Source organism: Lepidochelys olivacea, assembly GCF_965140295.1.
Source record: "Lepidochelys olivacea isolate rLepOli2 genome assembly, chromosome: 3".
Taxonomy (NCBI): domain Eukaryota; kingdom Metazoa; phylum Chordata; order Testudines; family Cheloniidae; genus Lepidochelys; species Lepidochelys olivacea.
Window position 1 is genome coordinate 18,783,811 of NC_140413.1, and position 27,498 is coordinate 18,811,308.

A 27,498-nucleotide genomic window follows, 5' to 3' on the forward strand; every position below is an offset into this window, starting at 1 on the left:
CATCTGCACAAGTTAAGACCAAGCTGATAAGGGGCTGAATTTCTGCTGACTCAGTATATGCAGGTGCAGCTTGTTAACGCTACTAGAAAATTAAAGAATCATAGAATATCATAGAATCTCAGGGTTGGAAGGGACCTCAGGAGGTCATCCAGTCCAACCCCCTGCTCAACGCAGGACCAATCCCCAATTAAATCATCCCAGCCAGGGCTTTGTCAAGCCTGACCTTAAAAATATCTAAGGAAGGAGATTCCACCACCTCCCAAGGTAACGCATTCCAGTGTTTCACCACCCTCCTAGTGAAAAAGTGTTTCCTAATATCCAACCTAAATCTCCCCCACTGCAACTTGAGACCATTACTCCTTGTGCTGTCATCAGCTACCACTGAGAACAGTCTAGATCCATCCTCTTTGGAACCCCCTTTCAAGTAGTTGAAAGCAACTATCAAATCCCCCCTCATTGTTCTCTTCCGCAGACTAAACAATCCCAGTTCCCTCAGCCTCTCCTCATAAGTCATGTGTTCCAGTCCCCTAATCATTTTTGTTGCCCTCCGCTGGACTCTTTCCAATTTTTCAACATCCTTCTTGTAGTGTGGGACCCAAAACTGGACACAGTACTCCAGATGCTTTCAACTACCTGAAAGGGGGTTCCAAAGAGGATGGCTCTAGACTGTTCTCAATGGTAGCAGATGACAGAACGAGGAGTAATGGTCTCAAGTTGCAGTGGGGGAGGTTTAGATTGGATATTAGGAAAAACTTTTTCACTAAGAGGGTGGTGAAACACTGGAATGCGTTACCTAGGGAGGTGGTAGAATCTCCTTCCTTAGAGGTTTTTAAGGTCAGGCTTGACAAAGCCCTGGCTGGGATGATTTAACTGGGAATTGGTCCTGCTTTGAGCAGGGGGTTGGACTAGATGACCTTCTGGGGTCCCTTCCAACCCTGATATTCTATGATTCTATGAGGCCTCACCAATGTCGAATAGAGGGGAACGATCACATCCCTCGATCTGCTCGCTATGCCCCGACATATACATCCCAAAATGCCATTGGCCTTCTTGGCAACAAGGGCACACTGTTGATTCATATCCAGCTTCTTGTCCGCTGTAACCCCTAGGTCCTTTTCTGCAGAACTGCTGCCGAGCCATTCGGTCCCTAGTGTGTAGTGGTACATGGGATTCTTCTGTCCTAAGTGCAGGACTCTGCACTTGTCCTTGTTGAACCTCATCAGATTTCTTTTTGCCCAATCCTCTAATTTGTCTAGGGCCCTCTGTATCCTATCCCTACTCTCCAGCGTATCTACCTCTCCTCCCAGTTTAGTGTCATCTGCAAACTTGCTGAGGGTGCAATACACACCATCCTCCAGATCATTTATGAAGATATTGAACAAAACCGGCCCCAGGACCGACCCTTGGGGCACTCCACTTGATACCTGCTGCCAACTAGACATGGAGCCATTGACCACTACCCGCTGAGCCCGACAATCTAGACAACTTTCTATCCACCTTATAGTCCATTCATCCATCCCATACTTCTTTAACTTGCTGACAAGAATACTGTGGGAGACAGTGTCAAAAGCTTTGTTCAAGTCAAGGAACAACACGTCCACCACTTTCCCCTCATCCACAGAGCCAGTTATCTCGTCATAGAAGGCAATTAGATTAGTCAGGCATGACTTGTCCTTGGTGAATCCATGCTGACTGCTCCTGATCACTTTCCTGTCCTCTAAGTGCTTCAGAAGTTATAGTGGAAGTGGAAGTGGCTCCTGTGGCAAGGGAGGAAATCCTGAGAGAAACGCCAGGGACAGCTAAGCTCCGGACAGAAATTTGTGGTTTACCTTAGTCAAAGCAAAACCTGAGGAAGATTGTTCTAAGCGTACGGAATAGCATGAAAGCAGGTAGACAGGTGGGCATATATAATGATACAAATGGAACATCCATATAAGTGGCACGAGTTTAAGACAGAAGTGCAGGGAAGAGGGGGAACAAAGGGAGATATTAGAAAATAAAGAGAAAAAAAAAGAGAAATTAGAAAATAAATTTAAGAGTCTTGACTGGAAGAGCAAAGAGTCTGAACTTGATTTGGGAAAATACAGGGAGCCAATGAAGGGATTTTAAGATGGTCCAAATGAACTGTGGAGCAGAGTTTTTGATGGGTTCAAGAGGCTGAAGTCAGGGTGTCAGAAAGGCCAGAGAGGAGGAAAATGCAGTAGTCGAGGCATGATGATTAATGCCTGCACAAGAATTTTGCAAATCATTCGTGGGAATTTGGTGCTCACATGGTGTGAATCCAAAGGGCGACGAGGACACCTAAAAAAAATCCATACTTTGTTCCTTGTGGCTACAGTACTGAATGGACAGGACCAAATTACAGAGCAAGCAGTATTTGAAAATAAAATTAAACAAAGGTCAGACATGACTCCCCCTAAATTTATTTTGAAAATAGTTGGCTGACATTGGCATGGGCAGGGCTAAAGGGATTCAGAAACCATATTCTGTGGAACCTCACCTTGAGTGTGGTTTTTCAAAACCATTTTGGACTTTGGACAAAACCATTTGGACAAAACCATAGTTAGACCTGGTCCACACTGACTTGCCATCCATATTCGAAACCAATTCCCGCATTCAAAGCCTTACTCCCCGCCCATTGTTTGAAGGAGTTCAGCAGGGAGAAATTGTTTCAATTGTTCAGATTTTTTTAAAATCGTATTTTAAAATATATCCCCATTCCTATCACGGACAGGGTCTTAAAGTGGTGGAACCACACCACCTACCAGTACAAGACATAAGCAAGGTAAGATTCGTCACACATTACTTTCAAAAGGAGGTAAACTCAAGAGTACCAGGTCTGGTACCTATGACTCTATTTTAAAAAGTAGCATTAAACAAGGTATTAGGCAGCAGATTACTTTTAAGAGAGTTAGGCAACTCTCATTAATTAACTTGTAAATGTCCCAATAAAATACACTGTAGCAATTAGATTCTTGTGTTCTGGCTGGAATTCAGAAATTAGAAGACATGCACTTGCTGTGGATTGCCAGTTTATCAATCAAAAAAAAACAAAAAACTGACTACAGATCAAATACCTATCCTTTATACTGTGCATTCAGTAAGTGCTTTAGGACTCTTACAAATTCTCTTTGACCATTCCACTCAGAACTCTCTGTATGTGAAGAATTGACACATGGTGGCATTAAGATACAGTGGTGAACTTTGAAAACAATTCTGCTGGAGCATGAATTGGTGAAAATTATTATTGCAACCTCGTTCTGCTGACTACTGTGGTGTCTGAGTGCCTAAAGCTTCCCTAAAATCATTATATTTAATCTTGGAAAGATTATATTTTAAAGGGTCTGATATTGTACATGCAGCTATTAGCGAGTTAAAAACAGTGGGTGAATGTGCTAGAATGCTGATATCTAGTTACCACACTGAGCCTACAGGTTATTGTTTATTTGTATTTTGGCCTAACAAGATCAAGACATCAATGTCCTAGGCACTTACAAACACACAGAGTTTGTTTACTACCCTGAAGTGTTTACACTAAATAGACAAAACAGATGAAGGAGATTAGAGAGGATTTATTATCATCATAATTATACAAATAGGGAAGTGTGACACACAGAATAAATGACTTGTCCAAGGCCACACAAGTAGTCTGTGGCAAAGTCAAAAATTGAATCCAGATCTTCTGTGTCTCAATCCAAAGCCTTAACCACAGGATCCTGCTTTCTTTTAGGTAGTTAGAGGGCTAAAAGTTAGGTTTTGCACCTGCAGATAATTTTCCCAAACAATTTTCTGCCCAGAATTAGTTACAGTCACAAAACTGCAGGTCAAGTTGAAGACCCTTTAAAAATAAGCCCTAAATCAGTAAACAATTTTTTTTTGCATAGAAAGAGAAATGGATGATTATCAACAAAACCCTGTGTTGTACCAAGTCAACATTTACAAAGAAGAAAACATTTAGTAATATTTGAAGGCTAATGAGAGTTCCAGTGTAACAAGGTCAAGGGTGAAGAGTATAAATGTTCCCTTTGATTAGGTCAGTGATGGTGCAACAGTATTCCTTTGTAGGCATCACCTTGGTTTTACTTCATGATGTTTGATAATGCTTGAATATGAAGTGTTGAGAAATTAGTAAATGCTCAGATTTTATTTCTTTATCTGTGATGACTTCTACAGTTATTTCTTTCTGAACCACAATTAGCATCTGATCTATTTTCCTTGCTAGTTAAAAAACCAATACAACCAATAAAATATAAAAGAAAAATACTTGGAAATAAACAGCAATATTATCCATCAAAATCCATAAATTAAACCAAAGCCTCTCAAGACTAATTATAAATTGCAGGGGAAAGCACTGCAGTACAGAACCTTGTTAGCCTCCATGGTTGACGTTATATCAAATTGCTTTAAAAATACACTTTTTCATATTGAGAGAAGTTCTCAGAGCTGGTCTTGGAATTTTAATACAGTACACATGGCAGGGCTTTCTGTGGATTTTCCACAGGCCCTCAGTAAAAGGAAGCATGTGGTTGTCCTGGCCCATGAGGACTCAATCTCAGTTTGGTACCTAGTTCTTCCATTACTCCCTAAAGGATGTAATCTGTTCCAGTCCTTTATCTGATACATATTACTTTCACCCATCCCACATGCTGGCTTAGCTGTGCTCTGACCCACTCCAGGCTCAATGCTGCAGAAGGTGAAATAGCAGCCCTGAAGAGGTTGCTCTCCTCCATTGTCCTATGAACTGCAATGCAGGTAGCCTGTGTGAGGGAGTAAAGGGCCTTTACTCATTAAGGCAGGTGGGCTGGGCAAGTGACAATCTAGCCCCAAAATACTAAAATTGTACTTGAACATTCTTCTTGCCTCACTATAATTTCATATTCTAAAGCAAGCATATACACATTTATTTATGTGAGCTTCAGTAGATCCTCAAAAAGAAAAGGAGTAGTTGTGGCATCTTAGAGACTAATACATTTATTTGAGCATAAGCTTTCGTGAGCTACAGCTCACTTCATCGGATGCATCCTCAGCGCATAGTTCTGAATATACTTTCCTTTCTAATTCCCATGACACTTACCTTTCCAAGACAGAACAGGACTTGAAACAAGGATGGAGTGCAATAGCTAATTCTGTGTTAAAATATTTGTGTGACATTTCTGTATTAAGGTGACATGGCTTTGGATGACAGCTAGAAATGCTACTGTAAATTCAGCCCAAAGGCAGCTACTGTCTAAACCAGTCACATCTCAGTACTACTGTTGATCATGTATGATAATAGATCCTACACATTTCACGAAGCACAGAGATACACTTCTTCACACATGGTGCATAAAAGCAATTATCATTTTTAAAATACTATTTACTTTTCCCATAATTTAGATGCTTTGTAATTATGAAATCCATTTGATTAATGAGGCTAAATATAAAAAAAATCGTATTTAATACGTTACAAAAACAAGCAACAAAAAACCCTCAGAGGATCTCCTCCCACAGCCCAGTTAGGAAGAAAGATTTAGAGGCCAATCCTGCAACCCTGACTCATGTGAGTAAATCTTTATTTATGCAAGAAGTCACATTACAATTAAAGGGAGTACTTGCTTGAGTAAACATCGCAGGATTGCGATGTAAACACCGTAAATAGAGAGAAAATCTGCTGTATGTAACAATTCTTGTGAACATTCAAGAAACCACATAAATGATTTGGCTTCTTCAGTCATACATTACAGAAGATCACTTTGACCTATTGCAAATGAAACAGCATATCAACCGTGCCCTTAATTTTTTGTAATTTATTTGTTTAGCTTTAAATAAAAGTTGCCAATTAAGAAACACAGTTTTGAGTGAATGCATTTTAATTTGGCCCCAACAGGAATACAACTCAGCCAAATGAAACATAATTATAGGAAACAAAATGTGAAATTTCAAATCAGTTCACTAATGAAGTCTAAAAATATCAGTACTCCCCTTATTCTGACTGGCAAGACCTGTTCTTTCACTTAGGGGATTGTTCTGTAATTATTCAGACCTGTGCAAGTCTGGACTGTCAAGTCAAACAATAAAATAGAAAATCTCAGGAATTTAATAAGATAGATCCTAAGGCCGTCTGCAGCAGATCTTATTATACTCCTGATCAAGGTTCCCCTCCAAAAGAGAGAACGTCTTTTGAAAAATGGTAAAGAACCAGTTCTGACTTTAAATGTTTCAACAGCTTGATATCATCACATGGTGTTTCCATTCCTTCTCTGATAGCAAACTGTCTATCATGTAAGAGCATGAAATCAATTGGGCTGTAGAGTCTTAAATCCTCTAGGGGAGAAATTAAAACAATTTTTTTTTTTTAAAAATGACCCACATCCAATCCTGCATGGTTTACAATACGAATCCTACTCTACCACAGCAAGTTTTTAAGGTCGGGTTTCAAAACTCAGTTTTCTTCTCCCTTCCCTCCCTGTTCTGCTCCCCACCTTTTTATTTTCTAAAAAAGCAAATAATGTATATGCTTGTTTGACATTAGATTTGCCAAGCAAAATTGAGTTTTATAAGTAAAAGCTTTCAAGATTATAAGGGGAGGAAGAAATGCCATTTTCTTCTTCTTTTTTTGTAAAACAAGCTCTGCTTTTGAGGCATTTGTATATGCATGCTTCATTGTCTCTTTTTACCATTAAAAGACAGGGAATAAATTAGCTGCTGATGACCCTACGCAGAGAAGCTAGTTAAATCTAATTCCTGGGAAAACAGCTGTCTAGCCAGCAATTTATGAAAAATAGCAGGGCTAATCTGTTAGCAGTTGTCACTGGTTAGAATTGGTGGTTTTCTCCATATTCTGCTTCTGAACATGTCCTAGGAACAAAGGTTCCCAATCACACATAGGGGTACTAAGTTCTTCTGCTTCGGCCTTGTGTGACTAGCATTCTCTGTACCCTTTCCTCATCTTAACTATTAGCTTCTCTGAACTCAGTATCCCACTGTTTTCCTGCCTCTCATTCATATGTCTGTGTTCTAACACACAACAGAGCTGAGACTACTTTTACACTTGCAAGCCTAGAGTTTGGAGCAGTCTTAGTATCATTGATAGTCAAGAGTTTGAAAACCAATGTTAAAAGCTTGCCATGATAACACATTTTCTACCATGAGATTAGATTATGGTTTGAAGCAGTCAGAGTTATACTGCAAGTTAAATGCCCACAATTGGTATTGGTGGTAGGTTGTATCTGGAACACCTGAAGCTACTGGCACTGATTAAGCAAGGTTTTTAAGCATATGTCTAACTTTAGGCATGTAAGCAATCCCACTGATTTCAATGGGACTACACAACGAGGCACTTACAATTAGGCACATGCTGAGTCAGGGCCTTAGGCTTGGCCTACACTTAAAAATTAGAGCGACCTAGCTACGTCGCTAAGGGCTGTGAAAAATGTCGTGCTCCGTGCGATGTCGTCAGGTCAACCTAACTCCCAGCGTGGACAGAGCTCGGCCGATGGAAGAATTCTAGCTACTGCCTTTCAGAGAGATGGATGAACTCCATCGGTGGGGAAATCCCTTCCGTCGGCGTGGGAGGCATCTAAATCGTGGTGCGACCACGGCACAGCTGCAGCGAAGCACCTGTACTGCTGCAGCCGCGGTACTGTAACAGCGCCCTTTGTCTGGCAAACTGAGGTAACGGGCCATAAAGGTTGAGAAACGCTGCTCCGGAAAAGGAATGGCGTCAGTATAACAGAGAAGGGTCTAACAGAACCACCACAGCTAAGAATCTCTCAGCTTTTGTCTAGAAATCCCTTTTTCCCCCAGTGGCTTATAACATGTAAAACCAACCAGGAAAACAAGGTCTTGGACTAGAGGGATTTGTTTTAAGGGAAACAATTGACAAAAAACACTCAAAACAGCAGTTCACCAATTTTCAGCGGCTTGTCTGTATTTGTGTCACTCAAAGCTCATTTAGCTTTTACAGGAGAGAAAAATAAGGAAGGCCAACAGCCTGCAATGGGGTTTAGTTGTATTTGGTAGTTTGGGACTGAAAAACTGGAAAGTAGTCAAGATATTTTGCTTTGGAAAATAACTGCTGAGCATGTGCAGTACTGGCTTTTCAAGAGGTGCTGGTAAGGGTTTGCACTTGCCAAAATATAATTTATATAATAAGCAATAAGGGTTATTGGGCTAATCATTTTTAATAAAGATCTCTTGGCCTTAATACAGATGTACACAATAGACTTTAATAGCTCATAGTGAGTACATAATTTACACATGGGCCTTGCCTAAATACAAATATAAAAATAACACCACTGACCTAATGGATTCTTTGTGGTCTTTTGCATCAATTAAATAGATTTTGCTGACAGGTAGATGTTTGTGTTTTTTTAAGCTACAATTTGTTTAAGCTTCACATGTGGCATATTAATGATATTTTTAAAAGCTGGGCAAAACCCAAAAAGTGAAATAAAAACGATCACGAAACAGAGACTAGATTAAAACAACATTCCAGTGTCTGGTATCAGACTGAAACTGAACATAACATTCCATTGTGCCTGAGTATAGTAGCACGTTTCGAAGCTGCTCTTCAGGAAGGATCAACCTTTAAAGATCCACTGTTCATCGATTATTATAACACTTAAGCCCAATGAAGTGGATAGTGCAGAGACCTTCACCTTTAACACTGAACTTCCTGGCTTTCTATGGCTCCAGCCAGTAATGTAACTTTCACTTGTTTGGTTCCCTTTGAAATGCACAGGGTGAAAACAAAGTTTTTACTCTTGTAACTTAGGCTCAACTCAAGCCGAAGAAAGTGGTCTGACTTATAAATAAATAAATATATTACATCTCAAAAGGAATCATAGAAACTGTGCAGCACAGAACAGCAGCTATCTCATGTGCTTTGAGATGTGGAATACCAGATTCTTTGATGGACCCTAAAAGTCAATACTAAAAAAAGGCTAAGCTTTTCTTTCTCTCCTTAAGAATTGGTTTTGTCATCTTTAATTCATAAAAGCTACTGCAGCGCACAAGACAGGAAACTGATGCTGGAGTGCTGGCACAAGTACATCAACAGTAAAGATGGTTTTATTGGCTAGGCTGCGCCTCTTTTACAGGTTTCTTGGCAGAACTTGAATTCGGTGACCTAATCCATTCCTGAGAGCCCATGTACTGTGGCACCATGTACCAAAAACAACATTAAGAGGTCTAGTCTGACTTACCTTTTGGATGCCAAGGGTCTGTGAACTCGTACTTTCCAACGCCAATAGTCCGTAGCATTTGTACCCCGTTTGTGGTCTCCTGATTGCCCGTCTGGTTGGGAGGAAGCTGAGGAGCAGCCTGCCCATTGGTAGCTGGAACACTATTGGGTAGGGCAGCTGAAGGCAGAGCAGGTGGTGGTGGAGGCAGAATAGGACAAGTCATATGACCATTCCCTACTGCAGTGTGGCCTGGGTGAGTCACCTGACCAACCCCAGTCATAGAGGACATGATTGGCTGGCTGTTAGTGTACAAAGGCTGGCTTTGCAGGTTCACAACCATGTTATTCAGAGGCTGTGAAGGCTGCTGTTGAAGCTGATAATGAGCTGGCATTAATGGAAGCTGAGGGGTAACATGAGGAGGGAGTGAGGGTGTAACTCCAATGACAGGGGCTTGGACGTTCACTGCTGGGCTGAAGGTTGGAGGCTGAGTCATTCCATATGAATGAGTTATAAGAGTTGGCTGGCTACCGGCTGCAACTGTTGTAACCCATGGTGCTGTACCTGGGACACAGAGGAAAAAGAAAAGCTAGCAATAAGAACAATTTGGCAAAAAACAAACAAAAAACAACCCCACACAAACTTTCTTTTATGTAAATGCTGCCCATAAATGAACCTTTTAGTAGCACCTAAGGTTTCTTTTTTCTTTACAATATATAAAGTGGTACAGGATCTGGAACTATTCCAAACTGATAAGTGCCTAAAATTGCTGCAGTGATGTGAATGCAATTGTTAAAATACTGATCAGGTAACATGCAGCATGTTTACAATTTTATGTATTTTGTGCTTTATGCAGCTTAAGTATATGCTTCCAAGAAAATTAACCTCTTTTCCCACCGTGAGTTCATGGCTCCCTGACAAACACCCTGCATGTGTAATAGCAGTGCTCCAGCCACTACAAAGAGGTTGTAATTAGGCATCTGGCATAGCTGCACAATGTACAATGTGCGTCTGGAAGCTGGAAATCGTTTCAGGTAGTTTTGGACATAAAAGGGATCTTAAAGTACTACCCAGTGCCTTTTACTCTGGCAAAAACCGAGAAGGGGAAAAACACAATAATGAACTTGCAGACATCTTAATACATTTCTATTAGCCCTGGTGTATAAGAATCTTGAGGGGGTCTTTACAATGAGAGAGAAAAATCCAGCTGCGGTATATATATAGATAGTGGTAAACGCAGGACAAACAGCTACAAAAAAGGGAGGGAGTAGTAATTAGTCCTAAGGGATTAAAAAGCTTCTCCCTGTCCAATGAGGAGATAACCACCGGGAAATAAGGTTCAGCTGGAAAAGGGGTTCCTAGGGAGCTAATTAGGTTCAGCTGGCTTCAACTGGTGGAGACCTTTTTAAACCCTCCCCCGGCATGGAAGGAGAGGAGGAGAGAATGAGAGAAGGAGGGAAGCTGCCAGTAGGCTAAGGGAAGCAAGACACCGAACCCTTTGAGGAAGGAAGGCTACACTCCCCCGCCCCAGAAGGAAAGGAAAACAAACACAAGGGACTGATCAGGAAAAGGAATAACTGGATCCTGTGCTACCTGTAAGGATTTGCCTTGCCCAAGCCGGTGTCTCCAAGGCTAAAAAGGACTGAGTCTGCTGAGGAGAACAAGGTACTTAGCCACACGTGGTGTTGGAAGTGGGATAGTGAGTGAGTGAGTAAGGCTCGGTGGCAAGCCATCTCAGGGCAGGTTTAAAAAAAATGGAGGATGTAGTCAAGGCACTGATACAGGCCACTGCGGCCCAACAAGAAGCTACCGGGTACAGATGGTGACCCAGCAAGAGGCAGTACATGTCCAACAGGAGACGAACTAATTACTGACGAACCAGGTGGCCCACGATCGAGCCACCCTGACTGAAGTAGTGAACCAGTTGAAAGCCCTGACACACGGACCCCAAGGGACCCGGCTGCTGCGGGCAAGCAACTATTTACAGAAGATGACAACAGACGACGATATAGAAGCATATCTCCTCGCGTTCGAGAGAAGGCACTACGGGAGGCCTGGCCCCAAGACCAGTGGGCAGGGATTCTGGCTCCATTTCTGTGTGGGGAGGCCCAGAAGGCCTATTTCGACATGACCATGGAAGCAGCTATGGATTTCCCCCAGTTGAAGGCGGAAATCCTGGCAAGGTCAGGTGTGACACCGGCCATAAGGACCCAGCGCTTCCACGAGTGGAGATACCAGGACAACAAAGAGCTAAGGTCCCATCTTTTTGACTTAGTCCATCTCGCCCGGAAGTGGCTCCGCCCCAAGACCCATGGGCCGGACAAGGTAGTGGAAATCCTAGTGTTGGACAGGTACATGAGGGGGTTGCCGCTGGACATACGAGGATGGATCTGTCAAAATGATCCCTCCTCCTATGATGAACTAGTTGCCCTCGTAGAGAGGCACTTAGCAGGCCAAGAACTTTCTTGGATCACCGGGGAAGGAAGGCACCAGAATTGGAGACAAGTCTCCGCGCCGAGGCCCTGGTTTGCCCTAGCACCAGGCCGGACAACGGAAGGGAGGAAGGAAGAGGAAGAGCAGCTGGCGGTCCCAGAGTGACTTGAGGACTGCGGGAGAAAGACTCGGGGGATAAAGCCCAGCAGCCCAAAAGATAGGGGGCACCCTGAGCGGGGTACCGATGTTACGCCTGTGGCAAATTAGGGCATACCGCTGCCCAATGCCTGAATCTAGAAGAGCCCATGCAATGCGAATTGGGAGATACAGGGGGACCATGTGATCTAATAAGACTAGTCGGGGTTGCGATGGTCCCTCATAGATACACTAGACCCATTAAGATGAATGGTATAGAGACCACCACGTTAGTCGGCTCAGGGAGTGCGATCACGTTGGTCTCGGGGAAGCTGGTAGGGGAGGACCAAATATCCCGGGCCAAGCGCTCAGGGATATCCTCTGTGCATGGGGATGTCAACTATTACCCAACCATCCCTGTAAAAAAAGAAGTTCACGGAAATCCCACTAAGGTGACGGTGGGAGTAGTTCCGAAATTCCCCTACCCAGTCATTATTGGACGAGACTTCCCAGGATTTGATAGCCTACTCCCCGGGAAAAGGTAGAAGAAAATAATGACTCTGGGACCCAGGGGGTGGCCCGGCTAGTTAACCCTCCCCCCCAACCAGCCTTCCATGAATTTGGCCAGGATTTGTTCTCCCCGCCGGGGAAGCCCCGGAAGACTTGGAGGGAATGGAGGGAAGATAAAAGGAGGGGGACAAAGATCCTGACCCAATACCAGAAGTCTACACTAGTAGGGGAAAGAGGTGGCTCAACCAACAGCGGGACTGGGCCGGCGATCAACAACCCTATTGCCGAACCTGGTTCCCCAGGGACTTTCCCTGAAGGGGAGACAGTGGTCGACCTCCCTGAGTCTAGACAAAGGGGGATTGCACTCAGGAATTTTGGTCAGGATCAGGCCAATGATCCAATATACAACAATATTCATAAAGAAGTAGTCGAGGTAAATGGGGTCCCCATGGAGGAGAGAGTTAAGGGCCCAGGGCCATGTTATGTGATTAAGAACGATCTGCTATACAGAGTAGTCCGGGTCCAAGAGCAAGTCATAGAACAACTCTTGGTCCCTCAGAAGCATCAGAGGGGTGTGATGGATCTGGCCCACAGCCATTTTTTGTGGGGCCACCTAGGGGTCGATAAGACCCTTGATTGGATCCTGCAGAGGTTTTTTTGGCCTGGCATTTATGTGTCGGTCTGACGATATTGTACATCCTGTCCGGAATGCCAGATACATGGGCCCCGACCACACTTAAGGGCCCCTTTGGTACCGCTATCAATTATTGAGACCCCATTTGAGCAAATAACTATGGACCTAGTAGGGCCATTGAAGACGTCAGCCAGGGGCCACCAGTACATTCTGGTAATATTAGATTATGCCACCCGATACCCCGAGGCCGTACCCCTGCGGAATGCCCTAACCAAGACCATAGCCAAAGAATTATTCCAGATTTTTTCCAGAGTAGGGATACCCAAGGAGATCCTGATGGACCAAGGGACCCCCTTTGTGTCTAAGCTGATGAATGACCTATGTACAATGCTCCACATACAGACTCTCAGGACATTGGTCTACCATCCCCAGACAGATGGTCTTGTCGGACGCTTCAATAGGACATTGAAGAACATGTTGTGGAAAGTGGTTAGTCACAATGGGAAAGAGTGGGACGCTCTGCTGCCCTACTTGCTGTTCCATATGGGAAGTACCCCAGGCTTCCATGGGATTCTCCCCCTTCGAGCTGTTATACGGTCACCACCCCAGAGGCATACTGGACCTGGCTAAAGAAGGCTGGGAAGAACAGCCGAACCCAGGGAGAAATGTCGTTGAACATGTGTTACAGATGAAAGACAGGATAGTCCAAGTCGCCCCCCTTGTACACGAACACATGGAGAAGGCACAACAGACATACTATAATTGCCAAGCGGCAACCTGGAAGTTCCAGGTGAGAGACCGGATAATGGTGCTCATACCCACGGCGGAGAGCAAGCTCCTGGCCAGGTGGCAGGGACCATACAAAATAACAGAAGCTATAGAAGAAGTCAACTATAAGGTCCGACAGCCGTGCCGCCGGAAGCTGGAGCAGATCTGCTGTATATATCTGCTGAAACCTTGGTGGGATAGAGAAGTTCCGGTGGTTTCACTGGGGGCGCCATCCCCTAAAAGCAACCAGCCCGACCAGGTGGGGATATCTCCGGAGTTGACTCCGGAACAATGATCGGAAGTGATCAGCCTGATCAAACGCAACCAGGATGTGTTCTCGGAAAAGCCAGGCAGGACTACTGAGGTTCACCACCACATCCTCACAAAGCCTGGAGTGAAAGTGAACATCAAGCCATACCGGATCCCGGAGGCCAAAAGAGAAGAGATCAGGACAGAGGTCCAGAAAATGCTGACCTTAGGAGTCACTGAAGAATCTCATAGCCAATGGTCAAGTCCCGTGGTACTAGTGCCTAAGCCAGACGGCAGCATGAGGTTCTGCAACAACTTCCGCAAGTTGAATGAGGTATCCCAATTTGATGCGCACCCTATACCCTGGATAGATGAGCTAATTGACAGACTGGAAAAAGCATGGTTTATGTCTACCCTTGACCTGACCAAGGGCTATTGGCAGATCCCACTGGCCAAGGCCGACAAAGAAAAGATGGCCTTTGCAACTTCAGAAGGTCTGTATCAGTACACCGTCCTCCCCTTTGGGTTGCATGGTGCTCCCGCTACGTTTCAATAGCTCATGGACAAACTGTTGCGACCCCATGGCAAGTATGCGGAAGCCTATCTCAACGACATCATTATATATAGCCCCAACTGGGAAATGCACTTGGAGAAGGTGGAAGCAGTCCTGGACACCCTGTGGAAGGCGGGGTTGATAGCGAATCCCTCCAAATGTTCGATTGGGTTAGCTGAGGCCAAGTACCTCGGGTATATAGTGGGGAGGGGCATGGTGAAGCCCCAACTCAACAAGTCAGAAGCTATACAGAAGTGGCCCCAACCCCTCCGGAAAAAACAGGTCTGAGCCTTCCTGGGACTAGTGGGGTACTATAGACGGTTCATTCCCCACTTCTCCACCAGGACATGCCCATTAACGGACCTAAGAAAAGCTAGGGGCCCAGACATAATAAGTTGGTCTACCGCGGCTGAAGGCGCTTTTGCGGATCTAAAGACGGCCCTGTGCACAGACCCCGTACTTGTAGCCCCAGACTGAGGGAAGGAGTTTATCCTGCAAACCGACGCCTCTGAAGTAGGGTTGGGGGCCGTACTTTCACAAATGGTCGGGGATGACGAACACCCTGTCTTCTTCCTCAGTAGGATGCTCCTGCCTAGGGAACAGAAGTACGCCGTAGTGGAAAAGGAATGCCTGGCGGTAAAATGGGCCATAGAAAGCCTACGCTACTATCTACTAGGACAGAGGTTTACTCTTGTCACGGACTATGCCCCTCTGCAGTGGATGCACCAAAACAAAGACAAAAATGCGATAGTAACGAGATGGTTCCTGTCACTTCAACCCTTCCACTTCACAGTACAACATAGGTCTGGAATCCGACATGGCAATGTGGATGGCCTATCGAGAGTGCACTGCTTTCCGACCCAAGTAGCCCAACCCCGTAGTGTTGAGCGGGGGAGGGGAGGTATGTGGTAAACCCATGACAAACAGCTACGAAAGAGGGAGGGGTAGTAATTAGTCCCAGGGGATTAAAAAGTTTCTCCCTGTCCAATGAGGAGATAACCACCAGGAAATAAGGTTCAGCTGGAAAAGGGGTTGCTAGGGAGCTAATTAGGTTCAGCTGGCTCCAACTGGTGGAGACCTTTTTAAACCCTCCCTGGCGTGGAAGGAGAGGAGGAGAGAGTGAGAGAAGAAGGGAAGCTGCCAGTAGGCTAAGGGCAGCAAGACACCGAACCCTTTGAGGAAGGGAGGCTACACTCCCCCGCCCCAGAAGGGAAGGAAAACAAACACAAGGGACTGATCAGGGAAAAGAATAACCGGACCCTGTGCTACCTGTAAGGATTTGCCTTGCCCAAGCTGGTGTCTCCAAGGCTAAAAAGGACTGAGTCTGCTGAGGAGAACGAGGTACTTTGCCACACGATATATATATATAAAGGACTTACAATAAAGTCTAATTTAGAGAGGTAATTGGAGATAGTGTATTGAATTCGCTTTGAACTATTTTCCCTTGTAGAATTACAAATAAGATTAAAAACATACCTGGGTTTTCATTCTCCCTCATCTGTTTAGAGGGTGGTTCATCTGTGTCCCAGGGTGTAGACTGATTGATGGGTGTCTGTCCCCACCTAACACTAGTTGCAAGTCCTTGAGGCTGATTTTCAGTCTTGGAAATGCAAGGCGTCTACCAGAAAGAGAGAGAATACATGGAACAAAAATGTTAAGAATAAACAGAATAATAATTGTACCTGAAAGCTAGCAGCATTTATTGTTGTAGCACAAGAATATAGCTTAAGATCTTTAAATATCATTTTTACACAGACTTGCACTAAATGTCGGTACCGCAATACGAATAGCATTTGAAAAAATATTTCTGGAAAAATTTAACAGAACCATCATTAACAAAAAAACTCAGGATTTTCATAAATAAATTGCTCTGCATTCTTTTTTTTAACCTTGATAATATCTGTTCATATAATCACAGTTTATATAAAAAATGGAACCATTTTCTATTTGCTCGGTCTTTTAAAAAAAAGTGAGTTTTTGTTTAGCAGGATGCGGGAGAAAAAAAAAAGAGCTACTTTACAACTGTAGGACAAATTACTGTTGCCCTGTAAAGAGAAGACTTAGTATTTAGTGTCTGGCAACCCCTAAAATTGAACACTAATAATAATAAAAAAAGCACAGTGTAACTTGTCTGCTGCTAAAGTGGCTACGCTGGCAGTTCTTCAGAGCTGTTAACATAACTGTAAAGTACTGAAAGGAGCAAGGCTCACTAATCATGGAGGGGGGCATAATCAGAATGACAATCATGTAAACAATCATACAGGATTAAATGTTCAGCTAGGCACCCATTGGTTCTTCCCAAACAACTCATGATCTTACTGAAAAGACGCCTTTGAGTGCTCCAGCAGGTCCAGTTTTTCTAGAACTGCAGCCTATTTCATTGCTGTGGGATTAAAAGTGTTTACTGGTACTAGCAACCATAAAACAAATGGAACAAGCTGCCGATTAGGAGTGATTGAGCATTGAGGAAACAATATTTAGAGCCCTCAAGCATATAAGTCCTGTCTGCCAGGTTGACCACTTGTTGCCCTATGTTCAGAGGAGTAATTTGACCCCAAAACTGAGGGACAAGAAGCTGGCTCTATAAATGCTCTTGGTGCTGCTGTCCCAGTTGCGAGTTCTGTCAGAACTGCAAATCCCTTTGACCTCCGCAGAACCTCAATTCCCCTCTATCAGACCCATCAACTCCCCCGTCTCCAGCCCCTCAAAATACATCTGCTTCTCCACCAAGTCCATCGGTAGTTCTCCTTCCACTCCAAATCGATCAGATTTCTCACTAGCCCCCCTACCTCTGAGTGTCCCTCTGCCTAGGGTGATCATATGTCCTGTTTTCGCCAGGACAGTCCCTTTTTTAAACCCTCTCCTGGCTGCCCTGATTTTTTTGGCAAAAGTGGGCATTTGTCACATTTGCTCTTGCCAGCTTGATCAGTGGGGGGCGGGGGGGAGTGGCAATGCCAGCCCTGCACAGGTAGGGGAAGCAAGGCTCCGGCGGGGGCAGGCAGGACTTGAGTGAACAGTGACGCCAGCCCCAGCCTTTTTGCGGGGGGGTCAGGAGAGCAGCAACCTCTCATGAGTGGGGGGCAGGCACTCGGACTAGCCTCCATGGTGTCCTGTTTTCTCTTTCGGATATATGGTCACCCTACCTCTGTTCCCCATCTTTCTAGCTAACGTTTCTCCCTGTTTTCACCCCAAACCCCTCTGACTCCCTCATTTCACCTCTAGGCTCTGCTTCCTCTTAATCTCCAGCCCCTCACCAATAGCACCTTTATCCCTCAAGCTTTAGAAGGTGCCAGGGGTTCTCCTTCTTTCTCCTAGAGCAGTGGGGAGAGCTAGAACCAGTAGCCAGAACCTCTCCCTCCCCTGAGTCTGCCGGAAGGGAAACAGCCTTCTCTGTGCTGCTCTCCCTGCTGGTCAGCTGCTAGCACAGTATAGCTGGTAGAGGCTCCGTGAGAGAGACAGGGTGGTGAGGTAGTATTTTTTACTTGATCAATTTCTGTTGGTGAGAGAGCTCACCTGAATTAGATCTCTGTATAAACTTGAAAGCTTGTCTCTCTCACCAACAGAATTTGGTCCAATAAAAGATACTACCTCACCCACCTTGTCTCTCTAATACCCTGGGACCGATATGGCTACATCAACACTCCTCCTCCAGAGAAACATTTTTTAGTTAAAACTGTACTTTTTTCCTATGAAAATGTCATTTTTGATGATTTTTTATGGGAAGTGATGAAGATTTGGTTTCTAATTGAATTCCCCCTCTCCCCCGCCAATCAGTAATTACATTTTCAATTTTTTGTTTTTACCACTTTCCCTGCCTTCTGCCTTCCCCATTATTCCCACAAAGCGCAATAAAATGAATAACGCCCAGGCTTTGGTTTTGTTGGTTTTTTTCACATTTTTTTCCTTCTGTAACATTTCAAAACATTTTTGACTTTGGAAAATGTCAACAGGAGGAAATAACAAAGAGAAAGAGGAAAAAGTGAGGGGAAAAAACCCTCTAGATAGCATTAATTCTATTATACTGTAATTCAGTGGCAAAAAAAGGAGAGGGAGGGTGACAATCAGAATTTTGAACATTTTTCAGTTTGGAAATTTGCCTGTGAAAAATCTCAAGTGAAAAATTTCAAATGAAAATCTGTTAGAAATTTTTCACAGGGGGAAAAATGTGTGTTTTTTTTTCTTTTTTTTGACCAGCTGTTCTCCGGACACGATTCTCTGTGTGCAGCTGTGCCGCTCAACAGCTGCACCACTCAACTGCTGCCAAGCCATTCTACACAGGTGATGGAGCACTGCAGCATACCACACCAAGCACTGCCGTCCTGCCCTCCTCAGGCCTGAAAACTGGGGGTAGAAGAAATGCAACACTGTTGTTCCCTGCCAGCAAATTGGGTGGGATTCATTCTCCTGTACCTTTTATATTTACACCACAACTATGTTCTATAGCAGCAAATGCAACATATAATCAACAGAGGGTAGGAGGCAAGACCTTTTCCAGAAGGAACTCAGCATTCATATTCAACCCCCATATATGACACAGTCCATCTGTGGCATCTTTCTAAGTGCTCCTATTTTAATTTTGGCAGCTGTGTGCTGTGCTTCTTTGTTGTAAGTACTGAGGCTGGCTGAAGTGTTTATAAACCATTTAAAAAAATTAACTGTAATAACATCATCAAGAGGTGCAGAACATAATGAAGTAACCATCAGACCTTATCACACCAACTTTTGTCACCAACCTTACACCTCTAAAATTGTTTTATAATAAATAGTGGAGTAGATCTAAAGGCAGATGAAATTATATCAGCATCCTGAAGGATACAGGGCTACACTTATGCCATAACTGTAGCAGAACCCACACAGTATATCCAGAAGTGGGTTGAAAATAGAGCACTAGGTCCAATCCCCTACCAAACACTGGGAAAATTCAGCCCCAAACTTCACAGCTTAAGGCGGTCTCTCCAGCAGATCAAACCACAGCACTAAATCCAAACACACCTGAAATTTAGGAAAATCTGCATTTGCATCTGGACCCAAACTCCAAGCCTAGGCTCAAGCCTATTTCTAATTATAACTATGAAATGTAGGAAAGACACTTCCTTAGGCCAAAGGAAACAAAAAAGCATGACCACAATGGGAAGAACCCTGCTGGTTTGCTACAGTAATAAATCTATTCTGCTTAGCAAGATATTAGAACTTTTTCAAGAGTGCGTTTTCACAAATCCTGTTCACAAATCCTGTTTCTTAACGGCTCAGTGGATTTAAATGCAAAAGTCCAGCACATTGATTTCAAACTGAACTCTTAAGCTTGTATTTATTTGACCAGAAACAGCTACAAATTGTTGGTCTGAAATCACAACAAGCCCTAATAAGGCATAATTTAGACAATACTAGACGGACACAGGTGAAAGCAGCTTACAAAACTTCCTGATATTTACTGTATTTCTAGACTCTGCTCTAAATTCCAGGTTATTTTTCTCACTGTACAAAGGTTTACATTACAAGTGTTACATGTCTCTGACTTGATTGCAGAAATTACTGTTTTGCATATTTGGAAAGATTAATTATTTCCAATATTATCAGACACAGGGACTTTGGTTATGTGTGTGTGGGGGCACAAAAGTACTCATTTCAGGCTTCTCATGTATAACACAAATGACTAAAAAATGGCTTGCATTATGCTCGTTGTGCATAGGGAAGAGATGTGTTCCATTAGTGTTATGCAGACTTCACAGAAGCTAATTGTACTATGTCACACTTTTATCTTTAGCTTTCATGTCAGATGCTTGTTGGAATTAAACAAGGAACACATGAAAAAAGTGAAATGCATTAAACAAAATTCTATCAGGTATGCAAACACTGCCAAATGCCTATTTATATGAAAAGACAAGAACGTCTCTAGAAGGTCTATTACTGCCCACCTCATCAATAGCATGCATTTCAGAAATGGCTGAAACACACAATAGACCACAGAGAATACTCAATCAATACTCAGTATATTTTCTGTGTCCATTTATATGTATCATTCACTCTGTGTTTTTAATTACAGGTAAATCGCACACAATCTAAGTAGGAGTTTTTTCACTTTTTTGTTTTGTTTTGGTTGAAGTTTTATTTTAAAAGGTATATAAATTGTAAGCTGAGGGTTACACTGCACCTGAAACCTGCTACATTGTGAACACTCTGAACGGTGACTGATTTTACAGTTTCAATGCAGAAAGGTGAGTTCTGGAGAGTCTGTTAGCTTTAGTTTGGAACTTCTTGCTGCTTTTATCAGTTTGATATACAGCTAAACATCAAATGAAACTAGCTTTATGTATGGTGGTATAAGTAAAGGTGCTTAGGACTAGTCTACACTACAGTTAGGCCAACGTAAGCTGCCTTGCATCAACCTATTTGTGCGTGAGTCTATGCTTAAATTTGTCTCCCACTGATGTAAGTGCCCCATTACGGCAGCACAATAACCCCACCTCCCCAAATAGTGTTGAGCCATGGTCAATGTACTGAGGTTGATGCAGTGCACGTGTAGACACTGCGTTCGTTACCTATGTTGACCCTAACAGTCTTCCAGCAGCTGTCCTACAATGCTGAACACTGACCGCTTTTGTCACAATTATGAACTCCACTGCCCAGAGGTCACGGAGACCATAAGGCCCCCCTCCCTAAAAACCCTGTGAATTTTTAAAATACCTTTTCCTGATTGCTCACCTTGGTGAGCACACCTAGCAGCTCTACACTGTTGTGTGCGACTGCCCAGCTGACCATGCTGGCTACATACTCCAGCCACACTCCTGCCTGGAGCAGAAAGGAGATATTGGCTCTCCCGGGCCTTAGGGGAGAATAGGCTGTGCAGGCACAGGTACCAGCACCCATAGAAATGTGGACATCTATGAGCAGATTGGATGAGGAATGCAGGAGAAGGGATACGACAGGGATCAGCAGCTGTGCTGTGTGAAAGTGAAGAACTGCAGCAGCCATACCAGAAGGCCAGGGAGGCCAACAATCAATCTGATGCTGAGCTGAAGACCTGCTGCTTTTATAAAGAACTGAATGCCATATTTGGAGGAGACACCACCAGGAGCCTGCAGACCACCATGGATACTTCCAAGGAGCCCAAGACACAGACCCCTGGGAAGGGATAAGGAGGAGGACGAAGAGGATGGGAGACAGGTGACCAGAAGATCCAGCCATGCTGCGAGCCAGGACCTGTTTGAGACTCCACCACAGTCCAATCAGTCCCAGCATTCGAGCATGGGAAAGCCCAATGCAGGGGAGGAACTTCAGGTAAGTATGTAAATACATTTCCCATTACAATGATGTAGTGATGGCGCCCCCAACTTAGCAGGACACAGCTATTGACATTTCATTAATTTATTCATACTAGAAGAGGTAGTGGTACGACAAAGAGAGGTAGCATTGTTATCTGCTTTTCATTCCCCTTTAGAGTTAGGCAGGAGGGCCAGGCAGAGCAGTTTGTTTATGTACACAGGGATGTCCCTTAAATCTTCCTGAGAGATCTCGATGAAACTTTCATGGTGCTACTCTGCAATTCTTTCCCAAAGGTTTCTGGGGGTGGCAGCCTTATATCTTCCTCCATGGTAGAACACTTTCCCACACCAGTCTGCAATAACTTTGGCAGGCACCATTGCAATAAACAGGCTAGCAGCATACAGGCCTGGGTGGCTTTGGGATGCCAGCAGCAGGTGTGCTCTCTGTGCCTTTGATGCCCCCAATCACCGCTGCCTGGGGAAAATGGTGCCAGTATTCAGTGCCATTGCCCTATACTCATAGTTTCATGCAACCAAGCAATTCTCTCCCCATTTCCCTTGCCCCTGGAGGGCAGTATGCACCATGCCTGATGATGTGAGCGGTGCTGTGCACAAGCACACTGAAGCAGAAGTGTCAATAAGCAATCTTGTTTAGCTTAGAGTTAAACTCATTAAATAAGCTAGTACCCATGAGCTACCATATATAACTGCATCTTACACCTTGCAAGTTGAGTGAATGCAACAGAGTCAGACAATGGGAAGGAAGGCTGATCTGTGTTTAAGGCGCACGACTGGAAGTCAGGAGACCTGTGTTCTACTCCTAGCTTTATTACAGATTTTCTGCATGGTCTTAACCAAGTCACTTAACTACTCTATATCTCATTTCCTTACTATGAGTGTTGTAAATTTCAATACTTTAATGTTGGTAACTTGATATTGCTTTGCACAATAGTCTGGCTAGTTTGTGGCTATAGCAACTACTGACCTACTAACAACTGGCTGAAGAATTCCATCACTCTATGGGGCTTCGTTTGGTTCCTTGCATTTTTCTCTTTTATACTCCTTTCTTTTTTTATAAAGGGCTTTCCTTTTAATCAAGAGTAACAAAAAGGAAGTTTGATTTTTCCCAGATAGGCCACATGTAAGCTGGAGCCTTTCAGCATCAGCTGCATCTCAGAAATGAAACCAGGATCTGTTTGAAAGATAATGTATGAAAAATAATGTAACCCTCAAAGTAAAAAAATGGCAGCATGGGTTTCACTGTCAGGATAAGTAAATTCTTAGGCCTAATTAAAAAATGGATGGTTCAAGGGATTGATGAAATGATAAAAGCAACTTTCACCTCTAAATTGATGGAAAGCCTTCCTCTGCTAAAGCAGTTTCCTCAGTTTCCTTGGATTATCATTAAAAACTCAAACAAATCCTGATTTGGTGTGTTACCTTATAAACCTTGCAGGAGACAGATTATCTTCCCACTCACACTTCACCCACCACCCATTTAAATTTGGCTGGTGTCCGGCTCCATGGTACTAGAACCTGGTCCTGTTGAGCCTGGGACAGCTGATGTTCCCACATCACCATCATGAGGTCATGCAGAGCCACATCCAAGGAGCACTGTGGAGATTAGGTGCTACAGAATGTATTGCCCAAAACGTCCATAGTGACAGTACTCTGCGGCCCTCTGATTGGCCCACGCATACTATTTAACCCTATTGGATGCCTCATGAAGTTGTCTGGACAACCCCGCAGACTCCTGGCCTGCTGCGACTCCAGACTTCACTTCATTTTCTGATCTCTGGTCTCCAACCCCAGCCTGACTCTTGTCTCCTCATTTCAGCTTGGTACTACTTCTGATCTCCAACCCATGCCTGACTCTGACCCTGACTTGCTTATTGATCCTGGCCCTAGCGATTACTCGGACCCCTACTCAGTGACTACTGCCTCGTGTCCATCGTTGACTTGTGGGCACCAGCCCAGCTGTGACTGCTAGACCAGACTGCCTATGCCCCAGTCCTTTAAAACAGGCAGCTTTCAAAAGAGTAAAATGTAGTGATTATATTCTTCGAAGACATACAGAGAATACAAAACTTGTTTTTTTCTACCCCTCCCCCCCGACGTTCTGGTTAAACTTGGATTTATGCTGGAAATGGCCCACCTTGATTATCATGCACATTGTAAGGAGAGTGGTCAGTTTGGATGAGCTATTGCCAGCAGGAGAGTGAGTTTGTGTGTATATGGGGGTGGGGGGGTGAGAAAACCTGTATTTGTGCTGGAAATGGCCCACCTTGATTATCATGCACACTGTAGAGAGAGTGGTCGCTTTGGATGAGCTATTACCAGCAGGAGAGTGAGTTTGTGTGTGTATGGGGGTGGGTGGGGGGTGAGAAAACCTAGATTTGTGCTGGAAATGGCCCACCTTGATTTTCATACACATTGTGAGGAGAGTGGTCACTTTGGATGGGCTATTACCAGCAGGAGAGTGAGTTTGTGTGTGTGTGTGGGGGGGGGGGGGGCGGCGGAGGGTGAGAAAACCTGGATTTGTGCTGGAAATGGCCCACCTTGATGATCACTTTAGATAAGCTATTACCAGCAGGACAGTGGGGTGGGAGGAGGTATTGTTTCATGGTCTCTGTGTATATAATGTCTTCTGCAGTTTCCACAGTACGCATCCGATGAAGTGAGCTGTAGCTCACGAAAGCTCATGCTCAAATAAATTGGTTAATCTCTAAGGTGCCACAAGTACTCCTTTTCTTTTTGCGAATACAGACTAACACGGCTGTTACTCTGAAACCTAGGATTAGACTGGTTCGTACTCCATGGAAATAAAGACAGAAGCCCTTTTATCTGGCTATAAATAACAAAAAACACTTAGAAACAATCCCTCTCAATTTATAAGAAAATTAATTCCATTACAAATATAAAGGATGAATGGAAAGATATGGAATTACTCCAGATTCTCATGAGGGTAACTGAGAGCAGAGTTGCCCCACAGTCACCTGTTTAGCCCAGATTACAAAGGTTTAGTAGGTCACTAGTAGCTGTCAGTGTAACCTATCTTTGAGTAGCCTTTGTTACCTTAAGGTAACATGGCTTAGAACTCTACAGTGAAATGACACCTAGTTTTTTGGTCAATGAGACCTTTACGGTCAGTGAGAATCCAGATCAAATGATACAAATAACATGCTATACAATATGTCAGCTGAATTTTAAAAAAAAACCTCAAGAACATGAAACACTTCCTGGGAGGTCCTTACAGTATGCTTTAGCAATCCCCCAAAGAGGCTTGTAAAACAGCTGACATGCCTCCTGCTGCTGCTCAAAGTGCTAAAACCTCTTCAGACAGTTTCATGGGCAAAAGGGAACTGAAATGGATAAAGTGTTCTTATTTGTTGTTCCCAGCAGCCAAAGCATTTTACTATGGCCTTCATTTAAAGTGATGGATGAAGAGTGGCGATTCTCTGTTCCAATTATCCAAAAGAGATTGGGAATGGCACTTTAATACCGAGATAATGTATCCAATATGCAACCTACTTTATTTTCTCCCCTCACTGAAAATAAAAAGGCACAGACAGACAAATGCACAGAGGCAAACATCCCCTCCCATAGAGGTAATCAGGGATCAAAACAGCTACAATGTCATGAGTAAATTCCCCTTAAAACAGTTAGTTATTACTAGCTGTAACCAGCAGCAACTCGAAGCCCTAATCAGGAGTTGAGCCCTGCTGTGCTGATGCTGTACAAAGAACACTACTGGATGGGGTCCTATCCCAAAGAGTTTACAATCTAAATTGTACTATTCATTCCTAAATATTGTATAAAGTAGGCATTTTCAGCATGCATATAGACTTTAAATCATAGACTTTAAGGTCAGAAGGGACCATTATGATCATCTAGTCTGACCTCCTGCACAACGCAGGACAAGGAATCTCACCCACCAACTCCTGTAACAAACCCCTAACCTATCTCTGAGCTACTGAAGTCCTCAAATCATGGTTTAAAGACTTTCAAGGTGCAGAGACTCCTACAGTAAGTGACCTGTGCCCCATGCTGCAGAGGAAGGCGAAAAACCGCCAGGGCTTCTGCCAATCTGCCCTGGGGGAAAAAATGTCTAATCCTTTTTTGAATCGTCCTAAACTTTTGGCCTCAGTGATACCTTGTGGCAGCATAAAATCCAACATACTCAGAGGCAGATCCTCAACTGGTGTAAATTGTCATAGATCACGGGATAAGATCCTGACTCTGTTTCTGAGTCCAGGTCAGTGGCTGAGCAACTGGTAAGGAAGCATGTACAATCTTTTAGAATGAAACCAATACCTCTCTACCAAAGACAGCTAGCAAACAGGGAAATGAGCTAGCAAAAAGGAGCAGCAAACGGGAGTTTTGAAAGTGAGTTCAGAGAGGGAGCATGAGAGCCAGATAATAAACATTCTCTAAACTTGCTCCCACCCAAACCAAACAAAACATATACAAAGAACAAACAAACAAAAATATAAGTCCGGCAGAAGTCCAGCAACAGAATGGGGGCTTTCCAGTTTATTGCACCCAGTGCAGCATGTATAATTACCTGTCCTGTAGGCAGGTAGCATATGTATACATGCGGTGTAAGCAGCTCATGGCCCTCAGAGACCAAGTACAGGTTCTTGATACTAGAGTGGCTGAACTGGAGGAGCTAAGGAAGGTGGAGGGGTACATAGATAAGACTTACCAGGTCATAGTAGCGAGGTCCATTCACCATCTGACAACCTCACTGCTTTTGAGGAGGATCAAAGTCTTGGGGAAGGAGAACATCAAGCTGGAGCAGAGGGAAATAATCCCATAGTTGGGACCCTCCTTCCAGATGATGTCATAGTATCCTCTCATGGTGAGAATACCTCTTCAGGCAGGGCATCCCTGTTATTAGGAAGGGACAGGTAATAGTAAGGGGGGATAAGATTAGAAATATAGATAGATGGGTTTGTGATGACTGGGAGAACAGCATGGTAAATTGGCTGTCGGGTGCAAAGATTGGGGATCTCTCAAGACATTTAGACAGGCTTATGTGAAGTGCTGAGGTGGAGCTGATGGTTATGGTATGTCTAGGTATCAGTGACATAGGGAAAGGTAGGAGAGATACCATTGAGGCCAAATTTAGGCTGCTAGGTAAGAGATTAAAGTCCAGGACCTGCATGGTACCATTCTTTGAAATGCTTACGGTTCCATGTGCAGGGCCAGTAAGACAGGTAGAACTGAGGTGTTCAGAAGAGGGATTTAAGTTTCCTAGTAACTGGGGAACCTTTTGGGAAAGGAGGAGCCTCCACAGGAAGGATGGGCTCCATCTAAACTAAAATGGCAGATGAAATTCAATGCTGATAAATGCAAGTAATGCAGACAGGAAAATAGAATCCCAACTATACATTGGTCTAAATTAGCTGTTACCACCAAGAAAGAGATCTTGGAGTCATTGTAGACCGTTCTCTGAAAACATCTGCTCAGTGTGCAGCAGCAGTCAAAAAAGCTAACAGAATGTCAGGAACCATTAGGGAGGGGATACATAATATAATACCATTATATAAATCCATGGTACACCTACACCTTGCATACTGTATGCCGTTCCAGTTGCCTCATCTCAAAAAAGATAAATTAAAACTGGAAAAAGGACAGAGACAAGGGCAACAAAAATTATTTGGGGTATGGAACGCCTTCCACAAGAAAGACGAAAAAGACTGGGGCTGTTCAGCTAAGAAAAGAGACGATTAAGGGGGGTATCACAGAGGTCTATAAAATCATAAATGGTATGGAGACAGCTAATAAAGA

At 43.8% G+C, this 27,498-nt stretch overlaps 1 protein-coding gene across 6 annotated transcripts in view; it reads right to left on the reverse strand.

Moving 5' to 3' along the window:
- KLHL29 (kelch like family member 29) overlaps window positions 1-27,498 on the reverse strand; it is a 605,712-nt gene that overhangs the window by 222,563 nt on the left and 355,651 nt on the right. For all 6 annotated transcript variants that reach the window (XM_084623316.1, XM_084623313.1, XM_084623312.1 and 3 more), the window contains 2 exons: window positions 15,920-16,061; window positions 9,186-9,725 (listed from right to left, as the gene is read on the reverse strand). In XM_084623316.1, the coding sequence (XP_084479442.1) occupies window positions 9,186-9,725; window positions 15,920-16,061 (682 nt within the window). The remainder of the gene's footprint in view (window positions 1-9,185; window positions 9,726-15,919; window positions 16,062-27,498) is intronic.